Genomic DNA, 17070 nt, shown 5'->3' with positions numbered 1-17070 from the left:
TTACCAAATCGCTTCAGAGGCACACTTGTATTAAAGGCAGAGCTGGAATCTACAAACAGGACCTGTTCATAGACACAAGACACAATAGCTGAGTGCTTTGTGCAGCGGGTGAGTGGCTAGTCTAGTTTTTCTTTTACTGTATGATTTTAGCATGAGGATGATTTGTTATGTATTGTAGGCTGATCTGTTAGTACTAAAGGCGTTTTAGAATTCAAATTCTCTCTCCACTGGGTACCCAACTGTTTCAGTCTGATTGACTGACTGATAGATGGAGACAGATCAACAGGCAGGACTGACTTAAAACACATTTCACTCAACACAGTGCATCCTTACCATCTTTTCTCTTTCATGATGGAATGCAAGGTAATGTTGTAATCTGTGTGTGTCTTTTCCTATCACCATTATTCCCCATGGGAAGTCTAAACCCACCAATGTATTTACCACATTCAGAAGATACTACTGTCTGTTCTACAACTGTACAGTGTCCACTTTATTCTACAAATAACACAGTGTTACAGTATGGCCGATTCTGATGGCTCGCTATGACTTTTCTTAAAGAGCTTGGGCCTAAATGTTAGTGTGCAGTGAAAGTACATGTCTGTAGGAGTGTTTTGACATAGAAGTTGTGCAGTAGCAATGAAAAGTAAACTGTGCAGTGTCCAATATAGTCAGAAAATGTCACAATTTTACAGTATGGCTGACTTTGAGAGCCTGTCATGACCTGTCATGGCCTAAATGTTAGTGTGTTGTGAAGGTACAGGTCTGTAGGTACGAGTGTTTTGACATAGTACTTGTGAAGTAGCAATGAAAGGTGATCTGTGTAATGTTTAATCTGTGTTGCCTATGTAGTCTAAAAATGTCAAATCTCTGTTTAAATGTAGAGAGTACTTTCAACAGAATGTTTACAACAATTCTTATCATAGAAAAACATCGTTCAGATTGTATAGTTGCATTTTGTTACTTCATTATGTGTTTTCTGTGCAAAATGAAGTTTTTTTTTTCCCCACAAAAATTGAGTAGAGATTACGCTTTTATTCTGAAAAAATCGGACCGGAACAAAAGCAACGTAACCAGTGTGGCGTAACAGTGACAAAACGTGTAGAGCTGCCACAGAATCACTTACTACTGAACAACTGCCAAAATGACGCCGAATTTTAAGTCTATATGTTAGTGGTGCTGCAAGAATAAAACGTCTGTTCTACTAAATGCTAATTTGTCATGACTGGGATGCTAAACGCTGCGCTCTGGAGTCTGATTGAACTGTCGGCTAACTAGCTAGCTAACGGGACCAAGGTAAAGTCAGTGATGATTATGCTATGTCGGTTTAAGTAACGTTGCGTTTCTGTTTTTGTAGGGAAGCAAGTGAACCCGTAGTTAAATTATATTTGTGGATTAATGTAAGCAAAAACGCCTATATATTAGCCTAGTACAGTGCTAGCCCTGATAGGTGTCCTCTTGTATGGAAAGACCGGTACACCAAACGTCTTTAACAAACTCGGGCACCTAAGTTTAAAGTTGTTTTGCTTATCGGCAAAAGTATATATCTGGTAGAACATAACTTAAGACCGTTAACGAATCGTTAGGAGACACTCTTCAATTCGGCATGAATTTCAACTTCAGTCAAAGTTTAACTTTTATAACTGCTTCTCCTCTTCCTCCAAAGATTCCTCCACCGAAATACAGGTGGAGCGTGGTACCGAGCAGTGGCAATCAAAAACAAAGAAAGTTGAAATTGTATTACTTAAGTGTTGCCTGGTAGATCATCTATATGCCGAATTTACCAGAAGAGCTTAACAATTCCTAAAATGTCTTACGTCTTGTTGTACCAGCTATGTACTTTTGCAGATAAGCAAGCCGACTTTAAATTACGAAATTTTTAAATAGAGTTTGGCCTGAATTTGTACAAGAAATTACGTCATGTAGTTGTGTAATGAGTGATTAATTATAATAACCTAGCTCGTAAAATATTCCCTCATAGACGATGTGAGAATAAGAGCTTATGGGGTATCATATTCTTATTTACATGCCATACATTTTATTCTTTATTGTTGAAAATATTTCAATTTCAAATGTCTAGACATTGCATAACTCATTGTTGTGAACATTGCTCCAACTTGGAATGTTCAATATTGAAATAATGCCTTTGTTGTAACTCAGAAGCTCTCTGAGTCTCATGTGTGTTCCTGAGACTCAGTCAGTAATGTAAATCTGGGTTAAGTAATGTTTTCATCAACTTGGTGTCCTTATCACCAGGTTGGTGAGCAGTTGTTGACTGATTTTTTTTTTTTCTCAGCCACTGTTGAGTGTTTTAGATGCAGCCATGGCTGATGCGTTCAGCAGCAGCTCGGAGGCGGTTCTTCAGCGTGTGGTGGATGTTACAGCGACTACGAATGCTCCCGTGGAAAACCTTGAAGAGCTGTATCAGATAAAGAAGACCTGTGACTTCATCAATCAGCATCACTTTGAAAAGGTGAGCACATCACTTTCACTTTTCACACAAGTTAAAAAACATCCAGGCTGAGATTTTAAGGACTACACCCTTATGTTTTTACAGTGAGACTGGCAGCAGTTCAGAATTTCAAAATGGAAAATGGGCGGGGATCCTGGATAGAGAAAATGGGCGGGGATCCTGGATAGATTACAGGATAGATCTTTATATTTTAGAAGTCACTTACCTTCATCTAAAATGCTTGATGCCCACAGGTTGCTCTACAGTTTCCTGATGAGCTGCTGGTGGATTCAGTTGCAATAGGTGCAGAGATCGAGAAAGAAACTCAAGCCAAGCTGTTCATACTGGGAGACACGTCCTATGGCAGGTAACACACCAGCAAAAATACTTGCACTGAGTAACAGAACTTATGTTTACCTGCAATATTTTTGATGCATTTATTTTGCACGCTACATTTGACATTTTGGGTGCTTGGTGTCTTCATCCAAAGTGAGTTGTGAGAGGAGAAAATGAATCAGGAGACATATTTGAAAGATTTCATAGAAATGTTTAGGATGATTACAGGCATTAAGTTTTTGCCTCACTTGCCAATGACTGTAAACTAAAAAAAACTGCCTGCCAATAATCATTTTTACCTGCCCAAATAATTAACATTTTTCATAGAAATTAGTAATTGTTTATATAAATGTCACAGTTTGCCTAGGTTTAGACACTACCACTTTGTGTAGAGCAGTGCAACAGGCAGCCAATCTGTCTGAGCCTCTTTGATACAGAGCCAGTGTTTTGCTTTGATTTGATTGGCATTTGGCGTTTTACCATGAGGGACTGGAAGTGGATGGCAACACAGTGTTTGTGGTTTTTATTTCTCTCCACATTCGCTTGCTATCAGAAGAAATACAACATAAAAATGGCCCCTTAAATGTTAGGGTTTCAGACTTTGTATCATTGTCCTGAGTTACCATAGCTGTAGTGTTACTCCCAAATTTTAAGATGATTGCTTTCCAAGCTATTTCTCTGCGTCATTCTCTGTTTGAGTGTATGCAAAGATAGTGTTGAATGTAAAAACGGAAAGACAACTGACACTGTGTGTAGAGAAAGAGATGCTCAACCCAACATTTTGGACAAATGGAAGCACTTAAGTAGTATTAAAAAAAAAAAAAAAAAAAGCTACCTGATAAAAAGCTTTATCAGGCTTTATTTTCCTTTGGATTAATGAATGTGATGTGATAGTGTTATTTGTGGAAAGTCACGTCTTTCTTGAACTCTGTTGAGCAGTTGCTGCGTGGACGAAGTGGCGGCGGAACATTTCGGAGCTAACTGCATCGTGCACTACGGCAGGACGTGCCTCAGCCCCTCCAGAAGGTTGCCCTTGATGTACGTGTTCGAGAGAAGAGCGGTGGACCTGGAGAAATGCGCCTCGGCCTTCAGGGACCTCTACCCCGACAGGCAGAGTCACATCATCGTCCTCTACGATGTTAACTATGCCCACGTTATTGGTAAGCTTCCCCACAAACACTTCAACTCTTTTTATCTGATGTCTTAAATAGGGTTAGACCATTATATTGGTATGGTGATCTATATAATGCGCTGCTATTTGCTTTTTATTAAAAAAAATGGATATTAATTTTCCTGGGTTTCAATGGGGAGTTTTCATGTCCTGTAGTCTAAATGCTATTTCAGAGGCTTTTCCATTCTGTCAAGAATAAAATTCGGGGGGGAAACACCGAATACTTGTATTTTTTGGCATGAAAATTGTCACATTTAAAGATATTGAATATTGGCACATAGGGGTGTAACTGTTCAGAAAACTCATGGTTCGGTTCATATCACGGTTTGGGGGTCACAGTTTTGGTTTGGTGTATATACTGTATATCTGGGGCACTGGGGAGGGGAAATACAATTGCAAATTCCAATTTACACAGCGTATATATTTAAAATACAATATATTTAGAATACAAACTTTTTTCACAGAAAATTAAAGTCCAATATAGCTCATCAGCAGACTTTCTTTCAAAAGTAAATACTCTTTATTATAACATAAAATATCCCTGCATTGTAGGTTACATAGGCCAACATCAACATAAAGTGCAACATAAAATGCAACCTTCAGTGGCTTTACTCCAGGGCATCATCGTAAAATGCAGCTTAAATCATGTCGGCCTTGAAATCTTCCACTACTGAATAGGGCTACAAATCTTTCGCTGTAAACACCCCCAAGTAGTGATGCAAGGGTCAATCCGAAACCCGGGGTCCTGCAGGTTTGTCCGGGGTGGGGCGGTTAGGGTCCATTGAAGATAATATCGAGAACGAACGGGCGGGTTCGGATGTTGATGTGTCGGATCGGGCGGTCGCGGGTTGAAAAAAACCCGACCCGCGCATCACTACCCCCGAGGGTTTGGTTATTGCTCTGTGCCTGTCCGAAATCAAAAGTTGGTCAGTGTATAGAAATTGATCTCAAATACACCAATGTGTGCACTGTGTCATGTCATTTGGCGACGCACAGACCAGCAGAGCAGCAGCATTGCAGTCAATCTGACAAGAGCCTGAAAGTGAAACTTAAAATTCCACAATTTGCTCCATACTCCCCTGTGTTAGTAAGGTCTCCAGCTGTGATGTCATCGTAGATTGACATCTAAAAACATAGGTATCACTCTCCAAATCGGTGGAACCCTTGTCTTTAGGCTCCCCACTTTCCATCTTAGTTTGTTTTAAGGTTTCTTTTTCTCCAAGTAACTGAACACAATCTAATATTTTTTCCCCCTCAGATGATCTCCTGGCACTCCTAACTCCTGAGTATCCAAACGCTGTCGGCTCAGCACTCGTTGTGGACGGGGAACTGTGCTACAGTCACAGACAGACGCAAGTACGACATGACGACGCCTGCCGCTCAGACCAAGACGACGACCGGGTTCTTCATCAATTTGGAAGGCAGTTTGCCTTGAAAAGTGGCTTGACCATAAAGGACTACAGTATGTTCTATATAGGTCAAGAGGGAGGGACCTTACGAAACTTCATGATGACTTGGAACCGCTGCACCTTTTGTTCCTTTGACCCCTTAACGCTGACGGGGAGGACGGAGTCAGTAAGTATCAACCGGGCTCTGATGAAGCGGTATTACGCGATAGAAAGAGCCAAAGACGCCAGTGTGGTGGGCATCCTGGTCGGCACGCTGGGCGTGGCCGACTACCTCACCATCATCCAGCAGCTGAAGGAGACCATCCACAGAGCCGGGAAGAAGAGCTATATGTTCGCCATGGGGAAGCTGAATGTGGCCAAGCTTGCCAACTTTCTCGAAATTGACATATTTGTGTTAATTGCCTGTCCCGAGAACTCGCTGCTGGACTCTAGTGAGTTCTACAAACCCATAGTAACGCCGTTTGAGATGGAGGTGGCCTGCAACAAGAACAGGGAGTGGTCCGAGGAATATGTCACAGACTTTCGCCATCTCCTGCCAGGTTAGAGAGGGTTTTTGCTGACATGAGAAATTCCCCCATGATTTAAAATGTACACTTTAAGTTCATTTGTATACAGTTCTTGGCTTTTCTTCATCTTTTTTTATCATCAGAAGCCTCATGAGAGCTATTGAAGCCTCTTTGCCAAATCGTACAAATTTTCATTCGCATACTTTCTCCAGGTGGGCGGAGTCACGTGGCCCTGGCCAATGAGGAGGAGGAGAGCGATGAGACGGACGTGTCTCTGATCACAGGAGCCCTGCGAAGCCGGCATCTAACGTTCGACGGACCCGGAGCGTCCTCGTTTGGCTCCTCCGTGGTCCTCAGGAACCAGACGCTCACCGTGGCCAACACCAACTCAGCTGGTACGGGACAATCAGAAAGCTCTGCTGCACATGGGAGACTGTGTACTTTAACATTGTTACATGAACAGAACAGACGTGCATCAGTTGTATTGTGGGGTATTCTCCCCTCTGTCATCAGAGTTGCCTTGTCTGCTTTAGCTCTGTTCAGCCTGGCTGGGACAGGCTGTGGTTTGGTTTGCATCTCTGTCAATTAGCAAGATGACCAAAGAACAGCAGGACTTAAATACAATGAGCACTAGTTTGAATTAGCATTTAGTTAAAGTGAGAAAACCGCAAAAATAAACAATTTACAATTTATTTTCAATTATCTGTATTTGAGGATTTCAATAGACATCCATATACAATGATACAATGCACTTTTATGACAGTGCAGTACGTACATTGTAAATACATTCTAGAAAAATATATGTGTGTGTATATATGAGTATATAGATACAAATAAGAAAAAATAATGAAAATTAAAGGAAATAAAAAGGAAAGGAAAACAAGGATCATGGAAAATATAGTGAAAAAGACAAAAGAACAATTGGATGATGATAGAATTTACAATTTAATTTGGGCATTTAGCTGACACCCTTATCCAAAATGACTTAAGTAAATGGGAAGTGTCTTGTTCAACACGTCGACAGGACACATGGCCGTTGAGAGACTGCTTTGAAAAGATTCTCCAAAAAATGAAAATCTTAAGTCTTTCACAGGCAAACTTGTCTCTAAAGTCTCTTGTTTCCCTTTGTGTTTTGCAGCTTCTTTTCTGGCGGGCCGCAGCTGGCAGGGCTTGGAGCAGAAGCTGGGACAGACGCCTGTGGTGAAGGCAGTGGAGGGGAGGAAAGGCATAGCTATTGCCTATGAAGATGAAGGGAAGTCCACATTATAATTTACCAGTAACACACAAGATCTCCATCAGATTCCTTATTTAATCACGCTTACCTGCAATCACTGGTATTATCTGTATATTGCTTGTAATTACTTGTTCACTGTACAGTATATAATTCATGGAGGTTCTCAGGAAATGATTACCAGACCTCCCCATTATATATTATTATATTATTGTACAGAGAGAGCTGCACGTGGCAAAGCAAGGGTTGAAGCCCTAAGATGCCAATGACTGAGGGGTCAAAAGTTTTCAGAATTTTCCAGATAAGATTTTGAAACTCTCAGAAAGTTTCATACGTGAACAACATCCATTCAGTGTCATTGTGACGATGACCATATTGATCAAAAGTTTGTGCACCATGTGATGTTTCGCACATGGTTGTGCTACCAACATTAGAAAATGCAGTCATTGTTTATTTTTGTGCGAGATGCACAGAAAGTACACTATTATTTCAAAGTGAAAATACAATTCTTGAAGTATGTTAAGGTGCAAAATTAAAATGTTCACAAACTAAACCTCCCTTGTTTCATTTCAGCTAAATTGCATCACCGGTAATTCATTTCCTACCTTATGTTACTAATACTTGGACTTCATATTTAGCTCGCATTCAGTCGGATTTAAGGGTAATGTCTAATTTAGAAAACATGAGCATGGAGTGGAAAGTGTGATTCACTTGAGGCTGGCATTGAGTTCAGTTTCTGAGGTAAACTGTTTTTCCCCACTGCACCAGTACTGTCCTGTACTTAAAGTATACTGGTCCTAGTATGATTTAAATAAACTTTTTTATATAGCATATTTTCTATAACAGTTTACAAAGTGCTTTACAGAGAGTGAGAGAACCGGTTACATAAAGGCCTGGTAAATGTTCTGGTTCCGTCCAACTTGATTCTGTTGTTGACTACAGCCTACTACAATACCCATAGCCTCACCAACGACTGATCAATTACACAATCAGAACGATTCTTGCACCATAACTCTCTTTGTGTCGATTGGATACACTAGCCAGCTCTATGCTCTGTGCCAGCCCTAGTATCCTAACACCCTGCACGGCTGTTTGAAAGAAATGTAATCTTACCATGTAAAGGCCCATGCACATCTAGAGCAATAACGATAAATATAAAAACATCCAAAACCATAACTATACGTTTGGACTGATCGACAATTTTTGGGATGCAAAGACGACAATAAAACATTTTCAAACAATCAAATTCTAAGAACAAGTTCTAAGAAAAAAGGGGGCATAGAATTGGGCAACAATGTACAGTTACAGTTTATGGTTATCTTTATAGTTATTATTCTAGATGTGAATGAGTCTTAAGTCCGTTCTTTAAAGCATTCACTCTTTGGGAATCTGTAAAATTCTGTACAATTGGTAACAGTCCAGCATAAAACCATTTTTGATAACGCTGGCTGGTCGATTGAACACGGCATAATGCACACTGGAAATTGTAGTCCTTACCGAGTTAAGGCTGTTATGCACACAGTATTGTACCAATGATTTATTTTTTCTATTTCTACAAATCCAATTTAGTTATCCATTACTCTTGTACCATAAATTCTCTGATCAAATGAATGAGTGGAACCATATGGAACCCAGTTTTTTTTTTTATATATATATATCCGGGAACTACAAATAAACGGCCAAAGCTCTTCCATAACCTTGATGATATTGGGTTTAATACATGACTAACCATTTCTATGATTGGGACTCTTTGTGTTTGTTTTTTGCCATGCACAGTGCCTGAACATTATTGAGGTAGCGCAGAGCCCTGCATGAGAAAAATACAGTGTGCACTCATACACCAGGATGTACACTGGTAGAAGTCAAACAACAATACCTCCACCTGAGCATCTAGAAAACAGTTGCACACTTGTTCTATGCAAAGCAGATTCGCCAGTTTGAGAAGCTAGCCTAATACACTTACTAAACTATCCAACAGCATTGAATACGGTATATAAATTCAGCCATATTCTTATGCATTATACATATTAGGTTTGTAAGTGAAAGACGCTAAGATTTGCCATTTTCTAGTCCTGAAAAATAGAAAGATTTGAAAGTTGATGCAAAACCCTCAACAACAAAGTATATTTTATTCACCAAGAACACAAGATGTAACAATTGCAACCTGAAGCCAAAGAAGTCTCTCTTACATAATAACCACATGCAGGGAATATCAAATCTACCTAAACTTGAGGTCTGCTAAAGCCAGAAGGCACAATCCACATTATAATCACAATATATGTATAGTCTATGCAGATTGCCTTTTCCACCTGTGCAAGCTGCAGCCTCAAGGCATGTCCATGTTTATGGTTGAGCAACAATGTAATAATTTAGCAGACTATAAGCAGGATTCCTTTTTTTTTTTTTTTAATTATTCACACAAGACTTAAATCCAGTTCCAAAGTGTAGGCCCAAACCATTTCAAGTCATCCACATCAAAGGAGTCAACATCACAATACACCATGAATCATCAGTGTGCCAGTAGATGATGTGGTAAACATAGCACTTGTCTTCCTATACAACTTTTTCTGATGGACGCTTTAAGTTGTGTTATTGGCCGTTCACAGGAACTTCTTCAACAAAGGCTGCAGGAAATATACCAGTATTCCCATTACATTGCCCTTCCAACCAGTTCTGGTTAACTGAAAAAAAAAAGGAGAGAGCATGAATTTAAATAACTTTGCTTCTTGGATAAATTATTTCCAAATATCTCAGATGACGGTTTTGCCAATGCGTGATCAAGAGAATGGTACGTCACCTTTGGAGAGTAATATGATTGTATCCCCTTGTTGGAAGGTGAGATCCTCTGGATTTGTTGACTCGTAAGAATGAAGTGCCACCAAGTGAATCTGCTTCTCTGGCTTTCCATCAACTTGCTAAAAACACAAAACAGTCAACAAATAATGAAATCCCTTTCTGCTTCACTTCAGTGAGAGACAACAACATTCTTATCTGTCATCACTCAAAATCAAACAAGTGATCTTGGTTTATGGTATAACTTAGTGGATTCAAGAAGACACTTTTTAACTCAGAAGACCAATATGGAGACTACTAGTTTGAGCGATGGTAGTATCTAAAAGTATGAATCAAATGCTTGAAGTACTGAGAAGAACAGTTAGTACAAAGTACTTTCAGACAGTTTCTTTCAGTATCAAACCCAGAAATAATTGAATCCCCATGACTTTTTCCGGATTTTGTGGTGTTACAGCCTCAATTAAAGTGGATTTTTAAACACATTTTTACAAATGAATTAAAAATGAGAAGCTGAAGTGTTTTGAGTCAATGAGTACTCAACCCGTTTGCAGTGACACTCTAGATTGAGTTGCTTCTACAAAGTGTCGACTCAGGGGATTGAATACAACAAAATCTTAACACTTTTCATTTTGTCATTATGGGTTAGTTTGTATAGATTGTTGACAAAAATAAACAATTTGATCCATTTTGTATTCAGTCTGAAACACCACAAAATGTGGAAAAAGTCAAGGGGGTTGAATATGAATGAAGGCATACACATGTGTAGAATATAAAGTTGTCATCGTAGATCCTGGAGTTACATGTTTTTTCCTTAATATTTAGCTTGTATACTTCTTTTCTACCCAGAATTGAACAAGCACGTAATTTGTGATAAGTTGTGACCAGATTGGTGCAGCTAAAGCACCAGTGTGGCAGCTGACTGAACCCTAGTGTCTACCAGAACAAATGTACTTAGTGCTAGACAGATAGACCACTACTCACCTCCTTGACGTTACACCACAAGGTGATGCGGCTCTCGCTGGCACTACTCCACACATTCTCCATTTCGGTGTTGGCATCGATTACCGTCTGTGCAGTCGCCTGGGAGGTTAAACTAGAACCGGCAAAAGAAATTGAACTTGGTACTTCATGTAGAACACTTACACTGGCGTAATTTTTTGTAAAAATATGGCACCATACCTCAAGATGATCGAAGCAGCGGGGAGGTTCAGCTTCTTACTGATTCTCTCAAGCAGCGTGGCATAGGGAGACCCAGGTGATACACAGACCGCTACGTTGTACGTGAAATGTACTTTCACAATACATGATGGATTTTCAGTGGACTCTGCACCCTAGCAGTAATGAAACGACAAACAATTTTATGACTTGGAAGATAAAATCCATCCTAAAACACTTCAGCTTTCTCCTTTAAACTTGAAGCAGTGTACATTTCAGCGCTGGGTTTTCCAAAGCCGTCAGCCCTGAGTTCACATTCCTCTGATTTATAGTGGAACAAAGATGAGCTTTGGGAAGGCCCAGGCATGAATGGTGATATTATATGTTAATGGGGTTTGACTGCATACCTCAGGTTGTGCGTCTCCCCCGCTCTTATTGTCGAGAATTACAGCTGACATGATGCATCCCCAAAGAAAAGGGAAAAAAGGTTTTGTTCATGCATTCATCATATACATTTTTCGCCATTCTTAAAGTCAATGAAGGAATTATGAACTGGGTAGCACTTCCAGTTATCATCATTAAAGATACTGTATGTCAGTGTCTTTCAAAAATCTGGTGACTGTAATGTGTGTTTTCTAGAGTGCAATGATGTTAAAAAATAGAAATTCTTAATGGTTTAATGTGGTTTGTTCATAAACTTTAACTCATTCTAAAATGTGGAAAGTGCCTGGCATGCAAAAAAATAATTCTAAAAAATGTTTTATTCTTAGTTTAGTTTATTTTATTTAAATCGTCAGATATACAAGTGTACCTGATTTCCTCTCAGGTCTGGTTGGTGGTTCTCGTCTTGGAGGCTCAGTTGCTCCCTGTCCACGGTTATTCCCATCCTACATACAGTGACAATAAACATTTTATTAGAAATACCAATCTTTATTTCCATCCGATGCACTGTGAAATAAAATAATACCATACCAAATACAGCCATACTGGAATTACACATTGTTCTCACACTGATAACTGGCAGTCCAGTTTGTGATAAGGTATATATTTTTCTGACTGCATTAATTTTAGTCTGAGATCATATGGTAACCATCAAATTCAATATAATTTCTCTCCAATTAGACCACATCTCTGATATCAATTGGCAATTCGAAACTTGATAAAATGAACTAATTTGAACAACATTTGAACATTCTGAACAAATAAACACTACTACTGCTGCTGCTGTTTTTTGCACATCCTGATAATGCTGTAATAGATATTGTTTTGCACATTTTTACATTATTTCCTTATATGTCAGTGTTGGAATTGTCAGTTGTGTACGTTTACATCATATATGCAACAACCCAATCAACACAGCGATCATTTCATTTTAATCTAATCTTCAGGCTGCATGCACCAGTGGAAATGAACCAAAACCCACAAATATCCGTGGTAATGGAGGATATGCTGCTCCATAACTCAAAGATCTCCAAAGCTTCTGTGAGAAATTCTTGACTAGCAGAGACCAGGGCGTAAAAAACTAAAACCTTATCCAACTCCTAAAGTTTAAGAAAACAATTCCTTACCTCATTCTGTTTGGAAGCTAAGGTGATCTCCAAGCGTTCCAGGTAATTGTAAGGAACAAGTCCCCTCTATAAACGATAAGGCAATGATGAATGAATGATTGAGTTGAATTAACTGAGAGATCCATATTTCATAAGGAAGGTTGCAGGTTGTTGTTTAGTGGTTCTTACTCTTTCGTTGAAGACCACAGATGCCCAGTTGTCGGCACCTTTCTGCAGCACAAACACAATGTTGCCAGGCACCACAGCCAGCTCATCACTGGTCTCAGGAACAAACTCAAACAGGACGGTGTGGGGTTCTCCCTCCAAAGCCCTGTGGAGACAGTCGCTGATTGCTATAACACAACAGTGATTGAACCTACATCCAGTTCCTGAAAGCTTTTCCACTGTCTGTTCTAAACTTGCGGTGTCTGGTAGCTCTTTCCTGGGAAAAAGCCTCTGCCGCACAGGAAGTGATGCGTTTTACGTTTCCGGTTTGTTCGGAATAAGTAGAAGAAGAACTGGGTAGTTAGCATGAGCAGCGATAGCCGCCGTGGCTGAACAGACAAAGAAGAGAGAAACTCAAACTGAGCACCAAAGATGGAGACTAAATTGAAAAAATGAGAATCCACTTTAACACAAATTTTGCACATCCTATATTATGCTGTAAATTGCAATATCGTTTCATATTCTCATATTTTTGTCATTTCTTTATTGCATATACCTCTAGCCCTTTTCACACTGCATATATTCTCATATTTTACATTATACATTTTTGATATTGTTCATGTTTTTTGTATTTTCCATTTGTTTTCTCTGTATGTTCTACTGTCATTTTGCGCACCCTCTATACTGTCATGTCTTTTTTTTATGCATACATTTTTACTTATTACTACTTTTTACTAATATGTTGTAGTCGGTTGTGTTATATTTAATAACCCTCCAACCAATCCAATCTATTCTAACTGCACTCACATTACCAGCAGTTGGTTTCGATAAAAGCTGAAAAGCATGATACTGTTTAGATGGCAATGTACAATAAGGCATAAATGTGTCACATAGAAAAATTTTGAATTTGTAACTTCTGAAGGTTGGATAATTAGGCTTATGATTAGAGAGTTGCCAGTTTGAAAATCTGTCAAATCAACAAATAACAACTCACTTCACTTTGCTGTCCATCCTAAAATCTTAACATGTATTAAGGGAACCTGCTTCTCAGCTTTGCTGCCAAGGCTGAATTATAACTATATTGTTCAAAACCACAAACTGAATATGTCTTTTGAGCTTTTGCATGGTGTCTGTCCTGGTTACTTGGAGAGCATCTAGTTTGTGCTGTTTGAAGTGATTTTAAGTAAATATGACCGTTCTACCTCAAAACTTCAGGTGCTTTCGGATCAGTAGGACCGTCTTCAACCTATCAGATGTCAATAAAAACACACAGCATCAAATCAATAGTGCTTGACATAACGCACAACAAATAACAGCATCAAACAAATAGTACCTAACATGGAGTTGTGATGATTAACATACTGTATATACTGTAAATATCCTTAATAATTAACAAATTGTATTTTTCTTTTGAGTCTAGAAAAAGATTAGTCAGATATGCTTATAGAGGTCATAGATTACTTAATGCCCCTTTAAATAAAAATAATCTTTTTAATCTTACATAAAATATACTTTCCTAATTATGTCTAACATGATCAGCTACAATCATTCTGTGCAGATTTGTCATTAAATTGGCCTGAATTGTTATTGCTAATGAAAAGCCTATTGTACTTCACCTGTGGCTGTAATGGAGCAAACCCAGAGAACGCATCCTGAGGAATGATGGAGGCAACAACCTGAAGACAGGGGAAATGGAAGGTTATGTATGTAACCCAGGTTCCTTGAAGAAAAACGTTCATTACGTTGATTCATGGCAAAACAATCTGCAAAAAGTGTTGTATAAATAAAGATTGAATCATTAATTGATTGATTTACATACTCAGAGACATTTAGCTCTATTGTACTATCATCATCCCAGTGAATAATGTAGTACCTGATGTATTAGTGCAAAGGCATGTAATGCAAAGTGGTACCTTAGCTTTGCCCAGGTAGTCCTTCTTCTCCAGCTCAGCAACATAGTGCTTATTTGGTTGAAATAGCACTTTTGACGGGAACTCAACAGGTTTGAAGAGCTTCTGTTTCTGTTGGTCAGAAACATCTTTATTAGGATTCACATCTTTACATTTTAAGATTGAAAATTCCCCATCCTTTCATTGCCAGGGTTTTAAAGGGATATTCAAAATGTTTGTCAGGCATTTCTGACAGAAGAGCATTTTACAGTGAATGCTATAGAATAGTTTATCACTTAAATCAATGATGGCCTTGGCCTCGGCCAGTCAATGTCCTCCTCCAGTACAATTTTAGATTCTTTGCACATTTTATTTATTCATTTAATTGTTCAGTAATGTAAATATATTCTTAATTTAAAGGCCTAATGTATCCCAGAGTTTCCCCTATCAGGTGGGTGGCTCACCCTCCCTTAAAGAGCTGCCAATCTACCTAAAAGAATTTCATTAGTCTGAGTTTTTAGTGGAGAGTTTTAGTGTCCCGTGATGGTCTAAATGCTGTTTCAGAGGCTTTTCCACCCTGACAAGAATAGAATTCTGAGGAAACTCTGATTTCTTTCATGAAAATGCTCAAATTTAAACATATTGAATATCGGTAAATAAAATCCGACTCACTGACCAGCGTGGACTGCAGCGCTCTGTCGATGAGACTGAGCTTGGCCTCTGTCTTGTAGTTGAGTGCCTTCACAAGGTTTTCCTGGGCCTTTTCCCAGTGGCCCAGCTGAGCCTCAGCCAGGGCCATGTTGTGGAGAACCTGTGGCAGGAGATCGGATATCGTATGAACAACTTGTGACGATATTAGTCATTAAAGCCTTTTACATCCCTCATTGCACAGAATAATACATGGGGGCAGCAGAGAATTGAGAATTACAAGTTGCAATTGTATTTTTAAGAAGCCAGAAGTGAAATCTGTTCATGTCTGGTGATTAAAATCGATTAGACTGTTAACTGTTGATATAGAATAAGTAAGTAAATGTTGATAGTGTACGTATAAAATTAGTGCTGATAGTATTGGTGTTGATTGTATTAAAGTTTATATAGATTATGAAATGCTCCAGGGTGTTAAACCATTATGTTAAATGATTTTTGCACAGATTTTGAGTGTGCGGATGCCTTTTTCAAATCTAAAACATTAGAAAAGTCCAATCAGGTTGTCAGTTTGCTTCCGCCTCACCTCAGGCACTCAAAATGATGAAAGTGTCAAAAAGCAATGGTTTTGATATCTTAAATAAAACTAAATATCTAGGACTTTTCAATGCAATATGGTTTTAATAGGGTAAAAACTTGGTAAGAGCATCATGAGTTTGATTTCTAGAATCAGTTTCAGCTTCAATAAATTCAATCATTCCATACAAATTCAGAAAACAGAATTTAAATTCAGTCGTCTGCTGGAACAAATCTCACCACTTTCAATCCGAGTCATTTACACAAACACAAGATCTCAAGTCGAGACTTTAGAAACCTTTTCAAGTCAAAGTCGAGTCCCAAGTCACCAGAACCCAAGTCAAGTCTCAAGCATTTAAAACTATGAGTTTGAGTGTGACTTCTGAGTTCTGGAGGCTTTTAGATGCTTACCTCACAGGCATGTAACTTGTATCTGAGACCAAGAGCTTTGTAGTCTATCAGCTGGTTGCCTCTTAGCTCCTTGAAGGCGTGTTGGAAATCAGCTACACTCTCCTCATACCTTTGGACCGGAACAATACAGTTAGTAACTTTTGGTTTTGATCAGCCACAATAATAGTAAAATGAAAGTATGTATTGTAGTCATAAAAGCACAATTTATCCAGTATACAGTATTTTCAAAGTGCAATGAATATGAATGTTATTGAGGTGACGGGTGTGTCTTGCCTCTGCTTTTTGTAGAAGGTGATTCCTCTTTGAAAGAAGGCGACAGCCAAGTGTTCATCCTTGCCTATGCTGCAATCAAACGCCTGAGTGGAAGAACCAGAAAACGTTGTAACTTCCTCCAGAAATGAGAAATGAAAAAAGAAACTGCACTTCTCCTTTCTCGATGACTTGCACTTTTTTTTTTTTTTTTTTTTTACACATGAGAATATCAAAGCATTTCATTTTGACATTACAACCAAATTCTTTTGTGACGTGGAACATGACAAAATGACTTTGATATTTTCTGTGTAGTTTATCTACATACTGGCCAACAAGGGTGACACATACCTTCTCAGCAGCATCCAGGTCTTGGTTGATCAGACGGAGGCAGCCCATGTTGAAGTAAATTTTGGAGTTTGGCTCTTGGATGGACAGAAAAATGCGGAGCGCCTCTGCCAAATTCTGCCTGTCGACACAAGCGGCAGCCTCGTCCCACTGGCGCAGAGTGTCCAGAAAAGACATGGTGGCTGTTCAG

The 17070-nt window shown here is 39.0% G+C and overlaps 2 protein-coding genes across 2 annotated transcripts; one reads left to right on the top strand and one right to left on the bottom strand.

The window, feature by feature from the left end:
* The first annotated feature begins 1076 nt into the window (after positions 1–1076).
* On the top strand, positions 1077–7624 carry dph2 (diphthamide biosynthesis 2). The gene is made up of 7 exons (XM_071531613.1): positions 1077–1293; positions 2294–2470; positions 2704–2816; positions 3725–3945; positions 5215–5904; positions 6084–6266; positions 7010–7624. Exons 2-7 carry the CDS (start codon positions 2321–2323, stop codon positions 7138–7140), a joined length of 1488 nt encoding a protein of 495 aa, XP_071387714.1. The 5' UTR covers positions 1077–1293; positions 2294–2320; the 3' UTR covers positions 7141–7624.
* Positions 7625–9215: 1591 nt separating this feature from the next.
* ncf2 (neutrophil cytosolic factor 2) lies at positions 9216–17070 on the bottom strand. The gene is made up of 15 exons (XM_071531606.1): positions 16884–17070; positions 16557–16639; positions 16284–16392; positions 15328–15462; positions 14676–14783; positions 14379–14438; positions 13965–14008; positions 12787–12928; positions 12619–12684; positions 11862–11937; positions 11458–11501; positions 11075–11226; positions 10877–10988; positions 9900–10017; positions 9216–9783 (listed from the first exon to the last, which is right to left on the bottom strand). The coding sequence occupies exons 1-15, from the start codon at positions 17055–17057 to the stop codon at positions 9692–9694; spliced, it is 1515 nt and encodes a 504-aa protein (XP_071387707.1). The 5' UTR covers positions 17058–17070; the 3' UTR covers positions 9216–9691.

Source organism: Centroberyx affinis, unplaced genomic scaffold (assembly GCF_046629955.1).
Source record: "Centroberyx affinis isolate AG114_WGS23_722 - 3 ecotype Tasmania unplaced genomic scaffold, CSIRO-AGI_Caff_v1 ptg002102l_1, whole genome shotgun sequence".
In the NCBI taxonomy this organism is placed as follows: Eukaryota; Metazoa; Chordata; class Actinopteri; order Beryciformes; family Berycidae; genus Centroberyx; species Centroberyx affinis.
This window is presented reverse-complemented; position numbering and strand designations above follow the sequence as displayed.